At 47.2% G+C, this 16,407-nt stretch overlaps 1 protein-coding gene across 3 annotated transcripts in view; it reads left to right on the forward strand.

The window, feature by feature from the left end:
• Nucleotides 1-16,407, forward strand: part of supt5h (SPT5 homolog, DSIF elongation factor subunit) — a 75,319-nt gene that overhangs the window by 38,772 nt on the left and 20,140 nt on the right. For all 3 annotated transcript variants that reach the window (XM_038786191.1, XM_038786192.1, XM_038786193.1), the window contains 10 exons: nucleotides 555-806; nucleotides 3,270-3,359; nucleotides 3,666-3,736; nucleotides 5,397-5,502; nucleotides 8,537-8,630; nucleotides 9,844-9,980; nucleotides 11,253-11,408; nucleotides 12,323-12,469; nucleotides 14,389-14,535; nucleotides 15,627-15,752. In XM_038786191.1, the coding sequence (XP_038642119.1) occupies nucleotides 555-806; nucleotides 3,270-3,359; nucleotides 3,666-3,736; nucleotides 5,397-5,502; nucleotides 8,537-8,630; nucleotides 9,844-9,980; nucleotides 11,253-11,408; nucleotides 12,323-12,469; nucleotides 14,389-14,535; nucleotides 15,627-15,752 (1,326 nt within the window). The remainder of the gene's footprint in view (nucleotides 1-554; nucleotides 807-3,269; nucleotides 3,360-3,665; nucleotides 3,737-5,396; nucleotides 5,503-8,536; nucleotides 8,631-9,843; nucleotides 9,981-11,252; nucleotides 11,409-12,322; nucleotides 12,470-14,388; nucleotides 14,536-15,626; nucleotides 15,753-16,407) is intronic.

A 16,407-nucleotide genomic window follows, 5' to 3' on the forward strand; every position in this document is an offset into this window, starting at 1 on the left:
GGAGTTCCTCAGGATAGTGTCCTAGGCCCAACCATCTTTAGCTGCTTCATCAGTGACCATCCTACCACCATAAGGTCAGAAGTGGGGATGTTCACTGATGACTGCACGATGTTCAGGAACCATTCAGCCACGTTCAGATGAACTCTCAGGTGGCATCGCCCAGCAGCCTTTCGGGCTGAATGCCACCTGCAACAATCCTTTTAAAAGGAAATAATTACTTGTTAACATTCTCCACATCATGTTTATCCTCATGGAACCAATTGTGTATGTTTTGATTTCACCGTCCTTTTGTCTGTTCAGTTATCCAAGTCGGCAGCTTTGGCAGATGCTTGAGATGTGTACATTGTGGAAGTGGAAGACCGTGTTCACTAGTGAACGTATTTCTTGCCACCATTCAAATGTCTACGTTTTGTTTACGTAACTCTGTAGTACGTCAGTTGACACCGGGCGCTGGTACGGCGTTGATTCTGATGTGAATGTTTTTGCTGAAATTGAAGTTTTGAGCAAGTTTGATTTTTAATTTTTCTCCCCCACCTCATTTCTCCGACCTGCAGCCCATCCAGATCAAGTCAGTCGTTTCCCCTGAACACGTGAAGGGATACATTTATGTGGAGGCGTACAAGCAGACTCATGTGAAGCAGACCATTGAGGGGGTGGGGAACCTCCGGATAGGCTACTGGAACCAGCAGATGGTGCCCATTAAGGAAATGACGGACGTGTTGAAGGTGGTGAAGGAGGTGACCAACCTGAAACCCAAATCCTGGGTCCGGCTAAAGCGAGGCCTTTACAAGGATGACATTGCGCAGGTAAAACCTTTCTCTCTCGCAGATTGTGTCAGGCAGCAGACCGAAAATCCAATACTAATGTATTAAGCTTCCTTGCAATAGTCCCACAATGAAACCATTACCTTAACACCAGAACTAGGAGCAGGAAAATGGGCAATTGAGCCCCTCGAGCCTGCTCCGCCATTCAATGCAATCTTGTCAGCTTTGACATGATTTTGTTCCGACAAAGTTTCATAGACTTCAGCCAGCAGTTTCTGGTGCAGGGTGGTCAAGTGTGATTATGTAATGGTGGAGTCAGTGGGAAAGAGGAGAAATCTGCGCTTTGCAATAAAGAGATCCTGAAGATTGCAGCACGGTAGCTCAGTGGTTAGCACTGTTGCCTCACAGCGCCAGGGTCCCTGAGGAAGGAGCAGTGCTCCGAAAGCTAGTGTCTGAAACAAACATGTTGGACTTTAACCTGGTGTTGTCAGACTTCTTACCAGTTGGAATAACCTGGTTCGGCGGGGAGGTTGGGCATGTAGAAAGTCTTTTGTGATGGTCTTGATTGCAAGGCAAGAAGTGGAAGATTGTAAACACATCAGCCCTCTGTGACAACTTAGTTATCCACACGCGAGGCAGGCGGGTCTGTGTCAGACCGCTCAAGGTTAGTCAGCCACTCTAATACATGAGAAGGTGTAGATCCATCACTCCGAGGCAACACACCACCTCTAATGATCTTTGAATGCTAAGGTGGTTGTGTGTTTCAAATGAACGAACTGCATACAAAACCATTTAGAGGGGCGTTGCGACTGAGCTAGCAACATAGAGGTTGAGAGTTCAAATCCCCCCCCCCCCCCGTAGCTGTTTGTGAAATTAATGAACTGCTAATTTGTGAACTGACATCAGAACAGATGACCATGAACGCTGCTGAATTAACAAAAGAGCTGTGTCCTTCAAGAAAGCAAACCTAGGGCAGCATGGTGGCCTAGTGGTTAGCACAACCGCCTCACAGCGCTGAGGGCCCAGGTTTGATCCTGGCTCTGGGTCACTGTCCGTGTGGAGTTTGCACGCTCTCCCCGTGTCTGCGTGGGTTTCGCCCCCACAACCCAAAAATGTGCAGAGTAGGTAGATTGGCCACGCTAAATTGCCCCTTAATTAGAAAAAATAATTGGGTAATCTAAATTTTAAAAAAAAGAAAGCAAACCTGCCTCTTAACCTCATGTGGCTTACGTGTAACTCCTGCACTTTGTAGCCGACGTTTAATGTTCTCAGGACGACGAGAGATAAGCCATCCGCTGTCCATGTCCCACAAATAAATTTAAACCATGTACTTGGTAAAATACCGTTCTCGTATGGCTTTGCCATTAGACTGGTTTGTATGATAGACCATCTGGGAAGAGTTCAAATTTATTCTTTGTGCGTCAAAGGTTTTGAAAGAAGATTTTTCTTTAAAAGAAGGAAAGGTGGGAGTTTCTTTTTGCCAAGAGACATCGTAGTTTCACGCTTGGATTGGATTAGATTTGTTTATTGCCACATGTACCGAGTGAAAAGTATTTTTCTGTGAGCAGCTCAAACAGATCATTAAGTACATGAAAAGAAAATAAAATACAAGAAAATACATAATAGGGCAGCACAGGGTACACATAACACCGCATCAGATGAAGCATACAGGGGTGTAGTGTTATTGATGTCAGTCCATAAGAGGGTGATTTAGGAGTGTGGTAACAGCGAGGAAGAAGCTGTTTTTGAATATGTTTGTGCGTGTTCTCAGACTTTTGTATCTCCTGCCCAATGGAAGAAGTTGGAAGAGTGAGTAAGCCGGGTGGGAGGGATCCTTGATTATGCTGCCCGCTGTCCCCAGGCAGCGGGAGGTGTAGATGGAGTCCATGGATGGGAGGCAGGTTCGTGTGATGGACTGGGCGGTATTCACGACTCTCTGAAGTTTCTTGCTGTCTTGGGCCGAGCAGTTGCCATACCAGGCTGTGATGCAGCCCGATAGGATCCTTTCTGTGGTGCATCTGTAAAAGTTGGTAAGGGTTAATGTGGACATGCCGAATTTCCTTAGTTTCCTGAGGACATCACTGTTGTGCTTTCTTGGTGGTAATGTCGACATGGGTGGACCAGGACAGATTGTTGGTGATGTGCACCCCGAGGAATTTGAAGCTGTTGACCATCTCCACCTTGATGCTGACAGGCTGATGCAGTTCAATCCACCTGTGGTTGATGAGTGTTAACCTTGCACCGCCTTTGAACTGGGGCCTGTTCGGTACAGCATGCGATGATTGTTGAGTACACTCGCGAGATAGAAACGCTAAACCATAATTGATGCTTAACTGCAAGTTAAAAAACCCATGCGGCAAACTGTTCAAAATATCCAAGCTTCTTTAAATATCAGTTGTTAAAAATTGTCTTTCGAAGGCAGAGGACATAAATGTTGGTGCTGATCGTGGTTCCCTGCCTCACCTGAAAGGCCTTCGCAAACTTGCTATTTGTTTTCTATTCCAGGTGGACTATGTTGAGCCGAGCCAGAACACCATTTCCCTGAAATTAATCCCGAGAATTGATTACGAGCGGATCAAAGCTCGAATGAGTTTGGTAAGAGCCCATCTTTGTGTACTCCACGGATAATGGATTCAGGCTGGATCGAAGTGTTCTTTTGTGTAGTTGGTATTATTAGTATTAAATGCCCTGAGTTTTGCGCTACCAGACGAAACAATCGCGAGATCGGGAAATTGTGTTGGAGGTTGAGATTCCCCCCAGTGTCGGATCTCCTCAATCCTACCTGAACACTTGGTCCTGCAGACTTATTGCCTGCTGCTGCTAAATTTTCGAGCAAGTTTTAATTGAACTTTGTCATCCTTTCAATATGTCAATATATATTTTTAAAATTTCATTCCACAGAAAGACTGGTTTGCTAAAAGGAAGAGATTCAAGAGGCCACTTCAGCGATTGTTTGACGCAGAAAAAATCAGGTCCGACTTAAAGTGTAGCTCCTTTTACAGTGAGACAGTAACTGTTACGAGTATAGTTGTGTTTTGAATGCTGAGTAGGAGGTGTGCAGCGTGACTGCACAGCTCTCCATTAGTTTCCCGAGGTAACCATAGGAGGGCCCCATTGGGCACCCTCGACCAATTTGGGGGACCCCAGGGTGTTCATTAAGCAGTCCAAGTTGTCTCAGATTTCTGGCTGCTGTTCATTTGTTTCTGTCGCTGCACACTAACAATATTTTCTGCAATGATATTTTCAATATTAATTAAAATATTTTCTGCCATTTGTGGCACAGTGGTTAGCACTGTTGTGTCCCAGCGCCAGGGACCTGGGTTCCATTCCAGCCTCGGGTGACTGTCTGTGTGGAGTCTGCACGTTCTCTCCCGAGTCTGCATGGGTTTTCCTCTGGGTGCTCCGGTTTCCTCCCACAGTCCAAAGATGGGCAGGTTAGGTGGATTGGCCATGCTAAATTGCCCCCTAGCGTCCAAAGATGTGTGGCGGCGGGGGAGTGGGTCTAGGTAGGGTGATCTTTCAGAGAGTCAATGCAGTCTTGGTGGGCTCAATTACCTCCTGCACTACAGGAATCCTGTGATAGCATTTCTTTCTTTGTGTTGCTCAATGGGATCCCCCAGGTGGTTGGATATGGCAGTGGCCACCATCATGGAAGACTTTGAAGGTTACCAAAATAAATGGAAGTCCAGCCGCTTCATGTCAAAATTAATGTTGTAGACATTCACGGGTAGCTCCATCGGGGAACCGGTAGGATAAATCGGCAAATAGATTTTTGTTAGCCAAAGATATCAAGACATATGGAGCAACAGTGAGTGTACAGAGTCAGATTGCAGATGATCTAATTGAATGGCGGGACAATCTGGAGGCGCTAAATCGCCTTGTCCTGTTTTCCGACAGATTTCATACTCGTTCTGTAACTTTACAAATGCACTGCACCTCCTGCCATCTCAGCTGGAACAAGCAGTCGGTGTTGCTGATGCCACCGTCGTGGTTATCCACCTGGAAAGATGCAGGCAGCTACCTACGCGATCACTAGCAGTGACGTCACAGGCACTGTGACTGCATCGATGCAAGTGTGGCCTCCTGTAGCTGCGGTGGCAGCAAATGTTGCTATGTCTTTAGGGCGGCACGGTGGTTAGCACTGCTGCCTCGCAGCTCCACGGACCCGGGTTCAATTACGGCCTCGGGTGACTGTGTTGAGTTTGCACTTTCTCCCAGTGTCTGCGCTGGGTTTCCTCCGGGTGCTCTTGTTTCCTCCCCGAGTCCAAAGATGTGCAGGTTAGGTGGGGTTACGGGGATAGGGTGGACATGTGGGCTTAAGTAGGGTGCTCTTTCCAAGGGCCGGTGCAGACTCGATGGACCATATGGCCTCCTCTGTAAATTCTGTGATTTATATAGGAATAGTTCCCAAATCCAAAATGGATGCTGTGCGAATCGATCAATGATATCCTCTATCCAGTGATACATGAGAATCTGAACAAAAGATTGAGTTAATCTGAGGACCCTAAAGAAGCTAGGCATTGTTAGATTCCGTGCAAATTGCCTTGAAGGGAGCCTGGACTCCTGCGGACTTCATTGCATTTTTGTTTGGCACTTAATTAATTTGTTTGAATTGAAATTATGATTGCACAGATCACTGGGCGGTGACGTGACCACGGATGGAGACTTCCTCATATTCGAGGGAAATCGATACAGCAGAAAAGGATTCTTGTTCAAAAGTTTTGCCATGTCTGCAGTTGTAAGTGATGCTTCCAATAGAATCTCTTGTGCCAGTACAGTATGGGAGTTTTGTTTCGACCTCCAAGCTTTTCGTAGCCTCTTGCTTTCTGTGGCGATCGCACGCTTCAGGTTGATGAGCAATTGACTGCTGCAAAGCCAGCAATACAACTGAGAAGAGGACTGAGGGCATGAAAGCCAGAATGGTGCCCACGACAGGATGCCACCTGGCACTGTGACATTTTCCCTCCTCCTGAATGGTTGTTGGTGTAGTTCTGGTGCAATTTTAAGTGCATCCGCTCTGGTCTTTGGGATACGGCAGGTGTCCTGCAAGTATCACTCTCACTTCCTGTCACATGCTAACCCAATGCTTTTTCTTTTGTGCCACATTTTGTTACAAAACACATCTTCAGGCACGCCATGAGCAGCATGGCCGGAGGTCAGCTGGTCTCTACTGACTATATAACTAACTATATTATGAATTGGATCATGCCTATCTCTGCCCCCAACCCTCCAACCCTACCAGATGCCTCGTCAGGCAGTTTTTGCCCTCCCGAGGGTGAGTCGCATACACCTTGTACTGGGTTTATGTGCTGCAGGTGTTTCTTACCTTCATTCCACCTGCCTCGACAGGTTAGCTTTGGAAATCGGGTGGCATGTAGAATTTAAACTTTCTTTTGTTGGTGAAATACTTCACAGAATAACAAAGCACAGAAGATGCCCTTCGGCCAGTCGAGTCTGCACCGACGTGTGAAAAACACCTGACCTGCCCACCTAATCCCATTTACCAGCACTTGGCCTTAAATGTGATGACGTGCCAAGTGCTCATCCAGGCACTTTTTTAAAGGATGTGAGGCAACCCGCCTCTCCCACCCTCCCAGGCAGAGCGTTCCAGACCGCCACCACACTCTGGGTAAAAACGGGTTTCTCAAATCCCCCCTAAACCTCCTGCCCCTCACCTTGAAATTGTGTCCCCTCGTAACTGCCCCTTCAACTAAGGGGAACAGTTGCTCCATATCCACTCTGCCCATGACCCTCATCTTGTACACCTCGATCTGGTCGTCCCTCAATTTTCTCTGCTCCAGCAAAAACAACCTTCTCTGCTCCAGCAAAAACAACCCAAGCCTATCCAACCTCTTTTCAGAACGTTTTAAAAATAACTTTAGAGAACTCAATTCATTTTTTTCAATTAAAGGGCAATTTAAGTGCGGCCATCTATCTACTCTGCACATATTTAGGTTGTGGGGGCGAAACCCATGCAAACACGGGGAGAATGTGCGAACCCCACACAGACAATGACCCGGGATCGAACCTGGGACCTCGGTGCCGTGAGACAGCAGTGCTAACCATTGTGCCACCGTGCTGCTCTAACTTCATAACTTAAATGATCCATCCCATCCCAATACTCTGGTGAATTGCCTCTGCACCCCCTCCAGTGCAATCACATCCTTCCTATAATATGGCGACCAGAATTGCGCACAGTATCCAGCTGTGGCCTCACCAAAGTTCTACACAGCTCCAACATAACCTCTCTTCTTTTGTAATCTATTCCTCGATTGACAGAGGCGAGTGTCCCACAAGCCTTTTTCACCACCCTATTAACCCGCCCTTCTGCCTTCAGAGATCTATGGACAAACAGGCCAAGGTCCCCTTGTTCCTCAGAACTTTGCAGTGTCGGGCCATTCATTGAATACTTCCATGGGAGTGTCCCTTTAAGAAAGGTTTTTGTCTTATCACATGGCTTCAGTGATGTCATTGTGTGGGTGGAGCTGGGCGGTGGACTGGGTTTTTACTTGATTTTACTTTCGCTTTGAGTTTGAACTGGTTTTTACAGCACAAGTTGAAAAGGGTTTTTTCTCTGTCTGCATTTATAAAAAAATCTTTTATTCTCCTTTTTCGCATTTTCTCCCAAATGTACACCTAACAATAATCAGTAATGAATATAATGTCAATCCCCATATCGATAACAACGATCCCATCCTCCCACCAAACCCCAGACATTAGCTCGTATGTTAACATAAACAAATGACAAGGAATCACCCATAGTCACCATTAACACATACAGTCCCCCTCCTCCCAACCCCCCCCTAACATTCGATGTAATCCAATTCTCGAAAGTGCATAATGAATAACGCCCATGAATTGTAGAACCCCTCCATCCTTCCCCTCAGTTCAAATTTGACCTTTTCAAGCGTCAAGAATTCCAGCAGGTCCCCCCAACACGCCAGGGCACAGGTTGGAGAGGTTGATCTCCACCGCCTTCGGGCGATCAACGAGGCGAAGGCTACAACATCTGCCTCCCCACCTGTTTCCAACCCCGACTGGTCTGACACCCCGAATATGGCCTCTCGAGGGCCCGGGTCCAGTTCCTCTGCCGTTTCCAGACTGCTTGACAACTTGAAAATAAATAATTGTTTTGTGGAAGGAATTCAAGCCTTCTGTTTTGGAAAGGACACAAGAGCATCTAAACCAGGTCGTGAGTGCTGGGCAATACCTTTGAAAAGGGGTTTCTGGTTTAAATTGGAACAGCTTAAGGGGAAAATTTATTAAGGGTTACATACATATAGAGTACTGTAGCTGTGTGGGGTATTTATGTTGGTAGTTGATAAGAATACTTACTGTGTGTTTTTAAAAATGTTAACAAAATTTGTAGAATTAACTTTGTTTTTGATTTAAAATGCTTAAGGCCTCTGTTGAATAACAACTGAATGGCCCCTGTGCTCATCATAACCAAAATCAATTGACAGTTGTAGGTCAGGTGAACCCTGGCCCATAACATTACCTCTTACAAAAGTATATCACCTCACACTCAATTTTGATTGATTTGACTGCATTTATTCTTCCAATATTCAGAATTAGACACAATTCTATCTGCCAAATAAAACTTGTTAAAAGTTGCTCATGGTGCGTGTTGCTCCTTTTAGCGACCAAGGGGTTGGTGGATGTGCTGCATGGTCTCCACCAGTTCCCAGCTGATTTGGGCACTGGGAGTGTGAGAACTGCCCCCCAGTTCATAACTTCTTGGAATGACTGGAATGATTATTTGTCTATTCCAGATTACTGAGGGAGTGAAACCCACACTGTCTGAGCTCGAGAAGTACGAGGACCAGCCGGAGGGCATTGACCTGGAGGTGGTGACCGAAACAACAGGTACGTTGTTTTGTTTCTGGGAGAGAGAATGGAGGGCTACTCGACAGAGGGCGTTGCACCAAACCCCCCACCAACACACACACACACACACACACACACACACACACACACACACACACACACACACACACACAAACGCATATTTGTGTTTTCATTGCCCCGGGAAGATTTCTAACTTGATTCCTCCAATACCCTGTGTTAGTCAATTCAGCAGGCCGTTGAGCCAAGTGCAGCAGGTTCATTGTTTCCAGCTGAGTTTGTAAAATCCTTAGCCTTGGTACCCTTGGACGAGTGAAAATAAGAATTGAACTGGTTCACGTGGGTGCAAAACTGGGCTCAACAACATAATGACGTAGCCCGCGGGCATCCATTAACATGTGTGCGGAGAATGGACAAACTGGGAAGAGTGTTTGAGGACGTTTAGCATCTATAGACATGTACCACTCCAAACTTGATAGCTGAAGAGAATGGGGAAGGAAATCATAGTGGTGGGGGAATCCAAATGGTCCTTCAAAGGAACCTGCACCGCCTGTACCACTTTAAAGACGTGTTGATACCGATGTACAATCTTTTTCCAGGCAGTTTAAGAATATTTTTTAGTTGTCTATGGAAGTTTCATCAGTCCAAATATTTTTATGTGCCCTGCCGATGCTCAGTGTAAACTGATAACTCTGACATTTTTTTTTACAAGCAGTGCCTAGTATATAGTGCTCAAAGGAATCTAAACATGTAATCTGAAGTAGTTGGAAGATGTTAAGGTACATTGAGGGGTGGCACAGTAGTATAGTGGTTAGCACTGCTGCCTCAAGGCACTGAGTTCCCAGGTTCGATCTCGGCCCCGGGTCACACTCCATGTGGAGTTTGCGCGTTCTCCCCGTGTCTGCGTGGGTCTCACCCCCACAACCCAAAGATGTGCAGGTGGATTGGTCACGCGAAATTGCCCCTTAATTCGAAGGACTAAATTTATTCTCTAAAAATACTCTACAATGTTCTCGTCAGCCACATTTTGGAGTGTCCCGTTCAAATCAGGTCACCATGTCACAAAGGTATGAACACACTGATTTTTGGGCGGGGGGGATCTCAAAGGGTTTTCAAAACGGAGTTGGATGCCGCAATGGACAAATTGGGGCACTGGGAACGATGAACTTGGGGTTGTTTGGTTTCTCTTGTCGTCTTGATTGAAGTTTAAGTGGAAGGTGTTGGCTTTTTGCAGGCAAAGAGAGAGAACACAACTTGCAGCCTGGAGATAACGTGGAAGTTTGCGAGGGTGAATTGATTAACCTGCAGGGTAAAATCTTGAGCGTGGAGGGCAACAAGATCACAATTCTGCCCAAACACGAGGATCTGAAGGTACTGAACAATGTTGATGGAGAATCAGTTCATCCCTACAGGCCTTTTACGAAAAGCAGATGTATTCATCTGAAGTCTGTTCACTCGCTGTCGTCTACTTTATACCAAGATTGCTGCCCTAATCTGGTCTAATGTTGAGATCAGTCATGAAATAGACTTTGTTCTTACCATGTGCAAATCCAAGGAGGAAATCCACTCCTTTGGGAGAAGCTGGCAAAGCAAATCCAACCAGCCGACCCGGGTGGCTTGCAAAGCAGCTCCTGCTGAATGTTTGATTTTGCGGACATTGGGTGAGGCCAGGTTTGGCTCAGCTGCAATGTCCCTTTGTGCCAAACAGGCCGCTGACCTGCACCGTTGAGAACTGTACCTCTATAGAACCATAGAATGCCTGCAATGCAGGAGGAGGCTTTTTGGCCCATCAAATCAGCACCGACCCTCTGAAAGAGCACCCGTACCCAGGCCCACTCCCCCGTCCTATCCCCGTAACCCCACCCAACCTTTAGAAACTAAGAGGCGATTTAGCACAGCCAATCCACCCTAACCTGCACATGATTGGACTGAGGGAGGAAACCCACGCAGGTGCGGGGAGGACGAGTTTAGACAAACTCCCCATAGACAGTCACCAAGGTCGGAATTAAACCTGGGTCCCTGGTGCTATGAGACGGCATCGCTAACCACTGTGCCCCCACGGTGCCGATCCTGGCTATTTCACTGAGGTGTTAGAGGGCACCAATTGATCGATATGTGAGCTGGGAGCGAAAGCACTGGAAAGGCGAGAGTACTGAGGAGAGGAAACAACACGTAAATGTCAGCTGTGCAGCAGATGAAATGGTGCATCTCAGTTTAGACAAAGGTGTCTGTTCAAAAGATTTATTCCCCCTAATTAAGAGGCCATTTAGCGTGGCCAATCCACCTAACCACATCTTGAAAATGAAATGAAAATCGCTTATTGTCACGAGTAGGCTTCAATTAAGTTACTGTGAAAAGCCCCTAGTCGCCACATTCCGGCGCCTGTCCGGGGAGGCTGGTACGGGTTGTGGGGGTGAGACCCACGCAAACACGGGGAGAATGTGCAAAGTCCACACGAACAGTGACCCAGGGCTGGGACCTGAGCGTATTGGAGCAGTAGTGCTAACCACTGCGCCACCGTGTTGCCGGTGTTCACAGGATTTGTAACCAGGCCACTGACCAGTCTGGACTTAGTAGGTTTTAAAATATACACATGGGGCACGGTGATGAATGTTTTCAAATTTCACCTCTGTTTATTTGCAGGATCCTCTAGAGTTTCCAGCGCATGAATTGCGGAAGTACTTCAAAATGGGCGACCACGTGAAGGTGATAGCAGGGCGATATGAGGGAGATACAGGACTTATTGTGCGGGTGGAAGAAAACTTTGTCATTCTGTTTTCGGACCTAACAATGCACGAGGTAATTCTTTGAACGTTATACGTCCTAAAATGTAATACGCTGAAGGAAAAGTGGCGAGAGGGCGATTCAAATTATACGCTCAGAGAAACGACTATGTCCATTTATGTAGCGCCTTGAACGCAGGAAGATGTTCCAAAGTCGTTGAAAGCAAGGTTAATGGATGAAAATTAGCACTGGGCCAAATGAGATGTTAGGGCATTGACTTGGAAGTTTTATCGAAGAGGTAACGAAGTAAGTTTTAAGCACGGCCTAAAATTGGAGAAGTAGAGACCAGAAGCTGTTAATGGAAGGAATTCCGAGCTCGCAGCCTAGATGACAGCCGCCGTGACAACCCGAGGTGGGGTGAAGTGAATCAGGAACGTGCGGCTTTATTGGAAGTTTTCAGGAGGAGGTTACAGTGATGGGGATGTGTAATACCCCTCCTAGCCACTTACTATCCTGACTTGGAAGCATATCACAGTTCCTTAACTGTCACTGGGTTAAAATCCCGGAACTCCCTCCCTAACAGCACTGCGGGTGTACCTACACCACATGGACTGCTGCGGTTCAGGAAGGCGGCCCACCACCACCGTCTCGGGGCAATTAGGGGTCGGCAATAAATGCTGGTCTTGCCAACAAGCCCCACAGTCCATGAAAGGATTAAAAGCAGGAATATTTACGGTTGGTCCTGTCACTATCTTGCACTTTTCGACAGAGGTTATTAGATGGCCATCAGAAGCAGGAATCGTGTCTGTGCAAGAGGTACAGGGGACAGTTGTATTGCTTCATCTGTTGACCCTGTCTCTGGCCACCTATCTGTTCAGTTGTCAGTTTTGTTTTATTCTGTCGTGTGATATGCGACTTGTGCAGTTGACAAGCTTTCATGGTGGAGCATGTTGATTATTCTGAGGCTATCCCATCCTGGTGTCTTCCAGCTGAAAGTGCTGCCGAGGGATTTGCAGCTGTGCTCGGAGACGGCGTCTGGAGTTGATGCAGGGGGTCAGCATGAGTGGGGTGAACTGGTGCAACTTGATCCACAGACTATGGGAGTCATTGTGCGGCTGGAGAGAGAGACATTCCAGGTACAAAATACATCCTCTTGTGTGCTGTTTGACACTTCGTTGGTTAATGTCATTTGCTCAACTTAAACTGCATTCTTATGCTAACCGTAGGACTTTTAATACGCAGAAATTCATAATTAACTTTCTCATATATACGAATTAAAGCAGGGGACAAAAATCCTGGTTGAGAGGTCAGCACTAAGGACTGTCGTAAAGTAGGGCAGCACGGTGGCGCAGTGGGTTAGCCCTGCTGCCTCACGGCGCTGAGGCCCCAGGTTCGATCCTGACCCTGGGTCACTGTCCTTGTGGAGTTTGCACGCTCTCCCTGTGTCTGCCTGGGTCTCACCCCCACGACCCAAAAAGATGTGCAGGTCAGGTGGATTGGCCATGCTAAATTGCCCCTTAAATGGAATTTGTTTGAAAAAAGTGGTGTCGTAAAGGAGGAGAGAGAGACGGGGAGAAGTGTCGTAAAGGAGGAGAGGGTGACGGAGAGAATTGTCGTAAAGGAGGAGAGAGTAACAGGGAGAAGTGTCGTAAAGGAGGAGAGAGTGGCAGGGAGAAGTGTTGGAAAGGAGGAGAGAGCGGCAGGGAGAAGTGTAAAGGAGGAGAGAGTGGCAGGGAGAAGTGTCGTAAAGGAGGATAGAGACGGGGAGAAGTGTCGTAAAGGAGGAGAGAGTGACGGGGAGAAGTGCCGTAAAGGAGGAGAGAGTGGCAGGGAGAAGTGCCGTAAAGGAGGAGAGAGACGGGGAGAAGTGTCGTAAAGGAGGAGAGAGTGGCAGGGAGAAGTGTCGTAAAGGAGGAGAGAGACGGGGAGAAGTGTCGTAAAGGAGGAGAGAGTGGCAGGGAGAATTGTCGTAAAGGAGGAGCAAGTGGCAGGGAGAAGTGTCGTAAAGGAGGAGAGAGACGGGGAGAAGTGTCGTAAAGGAGGAGAGTGACAGGGAGAAGTGCCGTAAAGGAGGAGAGAGTAACAGGGAGAAGTGTCGTAATGGAGGAGAGAGTGGCAGGGAGAAGTGTCGTAAGGGAGGAGAGAGTGGCAGGGAGAAGTGTCGTAAGGGAGGAGAGAGTGGCAGGGAGAAGTGTCGTAAAGTAGGAGAGAGTGGCGGGGAGAAGTGTCGTAAAGGAGGAGAGAGTGGCGGCATGGCCCAGGGAGGGAATCCGGAGTTTCGGGCCTTGGCAATGAAGATTCGGCTGCCTGCGGTGCAGTGATGACCACCCAGAAGTATGAGATATCGTTGACCTAATGGCGACCCTCGCCCTCCTCTTAGTTTCATTCCACCACTCTCGCTCGCACCTTGCTCACGCTAGCATGCAGCTTTAATGGACGTTTGAGACCCCAAATTATGCAGCCACAGGAGCGCCTTCTGTCAAATTGGCAGCTCTACAATTGGGTTCCCGTACGGATTTGGAAGTATCGCACGCATCTCTCTCGCTCCTCCGTCGGAATGGCCATGAGGTGTGATAGCAGGCTGCAGTTGGGGAACAGGAGAGAACTGGTCCACTCACTGCTCCATTGCAAAATCACACTGACCATCTAAATTCCAGCGATGGTCTGGATTACACTTGTTACCAGTGCAAACTCTTCGTAATTACAATTAAATGTGGGATTTGAGAATGAGCGCAATTTGCATTTCCCATACACCAAGCATATTAATAAAGCAATTGAAGAAATACATGTTCAGTCTAATCCTTGTGACGTACGTTTGTTTAAGAAGTGGCCCCTGGTGATGGGAAAGGAAAACAACAAATTAAACACAATCCTGACCAAAACTCCCACAAACGACAGACCTCTCTTTAACTTGCTGACTTTGCTGTTTTTTGGAAGACATTTGTTTGCAAAAGGCAAATTCCATCCTTGGGTAATATAAATAGAAAGCTGGTCCTTTTTGTACTTGGGCTGTGAAATTCAGACTCTTTGCTGATTTGATAATTGTCTTTGATAGGTCCTTAATATGTACGGGAAGGTCATTACTGTGAGGCATCAGGCAATTACACGGAAGAAGGACAATCGCTTTGCTGTGGCTCTGGACTCTGAGCAAAATAATATTCACGTGAAGGATATTGTCAAAGTCATTGATGGACCGCACTCGGTAAGGCCTCCCTGTTGGCGTTATAATAAGATCACCAGTTGTAGCGTTAAAGTGTTTCACCAGCATTTCCTCTGGTGCCTCCAGGCCCCCTCCCTCTATTTCTCATCTACATGCTGCCCCCTTGACCACACATCTGAAAACATAGCGTTAGCTGTTAACACCCAGCTCTGCCATCCTCATCGACTTCTCCCCGTCTCCAAATGATCAGGCTGCTTGTTTGACATTCGGTACTGGGCTGGTAGGAATTTCTTCCAGATAGGTATTGGGAAGAGTGAGTATTATTTTCCCCAGCTCCAGACTCCTTTCCTTCGCCACTGATTTCATCTCTGTTCCTGGTGACTGACTGAGGCTCAATCGGAATGTTTGCGACCCTGTATTAGACCTTGAGATGGGTTTTCAACCACACATCCACACCATCCCTACTCGTCTCCTCTCTCTTTCCACCCTATCAGAACCTTTCACCATCTTCAAGTCGCTCCTTAGCTGCCTGTTTTCAGCTTCTACTATTATTTTGTCAGATTGCTCTTCCCTACGCAGTGAGGGATGGTGATGGAGGTGTCTGAGATACTAGCTGTGATTCGGGGTGTATGATTATGTCAGGCTGTTGCCTGGCGAGTCTATGGGACAGCTCTTGCAAAAGCTCCCGGACGTTTGCAAGACGGAGTGCCACCGTCGTCTCTGGTGCCTTTGCCGATGCCGGTTAGACCGCCTGGGTTTATTCCCTATCAACCTTTCTGTCGTGGCTTCGTACAACTGAGTGGCTTGCTAGGCCACATCACGATGGGTTTGGAGTCACATGTAGAACAGACCAGGTAAAGATGGCAGATTTCCCTCCCTAAAGGACATTAGTGAAGCAGGTGGGTTTTTATGGTCACTGAGACTAGCTTTTAATTCCAGATTTTTTAATTGCGGAGCACTAGCCTGGACCTCCGAATTGCTGGTCCAGTAACATCATCACCACACTACTGTTCCCTCTGGGGTTGCCTAGTTTCTGTACGTCATTGAAGTTTTGTGTATCTTTTGCTGAAACGTGCAAACAAACCATGCTTGACAGAATTTATATAACCAGGAAAGAAATTTGTATTTCTCAGGGTCGCGAGGGTGAGATTAGACACTTGTATCGAGGCTTTGCGTTTCTGCACTGCAAGAAATTGGTGGAAAATGGCGGTACATTCGTTTGCAAAACCCGACACTTGGTGCTTGCTGGTGGTGCAAAGGTAAGCAGAGTAATACTACACAACAGTGATACAATCCCAGTATTTCTGCTTTTTAAAAGAACAGCATCTATTAAAGTAAAGCTCGGAAATTGCCTGTGACCTTGCCGATCATGGGTTTACATATCGGGAATGACGTAGGTGCTGAGGAGTGTCCCATACTAATGCCATCTACTGGGAAGAGCCTGCAATTACATCGTGACTGCCATCTGTTTACATAGAGAATTTATATTCCAAATGTTTAAATCGGTGGTGGCAGTGTCAAATCTTGATGTAAACGTTGGCACAGTGGTTAGCACTGCTGCCTCACAGCGGCAGGGACCCGGGCTCTATTCCGACCTTGGGTGGAGTCGGCAAAGAGTTTTGCACGTCCTCCCCGTGTGTGAGTGGGTTTCTTCGGGTGCTCCGGTTTCCTCCCATATTCCAAAGACGCGCAGGTTAGGTGGATTGACCATGCTAAATTGCCGCTTTGTGTTGAAAGGATTAGGTGGGGTTATGGGGATGGGGAGGGAGCATGGGCCTGGTGCTCTTTCAGAGGTTCGGTGTAGATCGATTGGCTGAAAGGCCTCCTTCCGCACTGCAGGGATTCTATGATTCTGTATTTGTGACTTGTTTGACACAGGAAGTGACCAGACACGCTAGAATGGATTTAGTGGCA

This window comes from Scyliorhinus canicula, chromosome 27 (assembly GCF_902713615.1).
Source record: "Scyliorhinus canicula chromosome 27, sScyCan1.1, whole genome shotgun sequence".
NCBI classification, from domain to species: domain Eukaryota; kingdom Metazoa; phylum Chordata; class Chondrichthyes; order Carcharhiniformes; family Scyliorhinidae; genus Scyliorhinus; species Scyliorhinus canicula.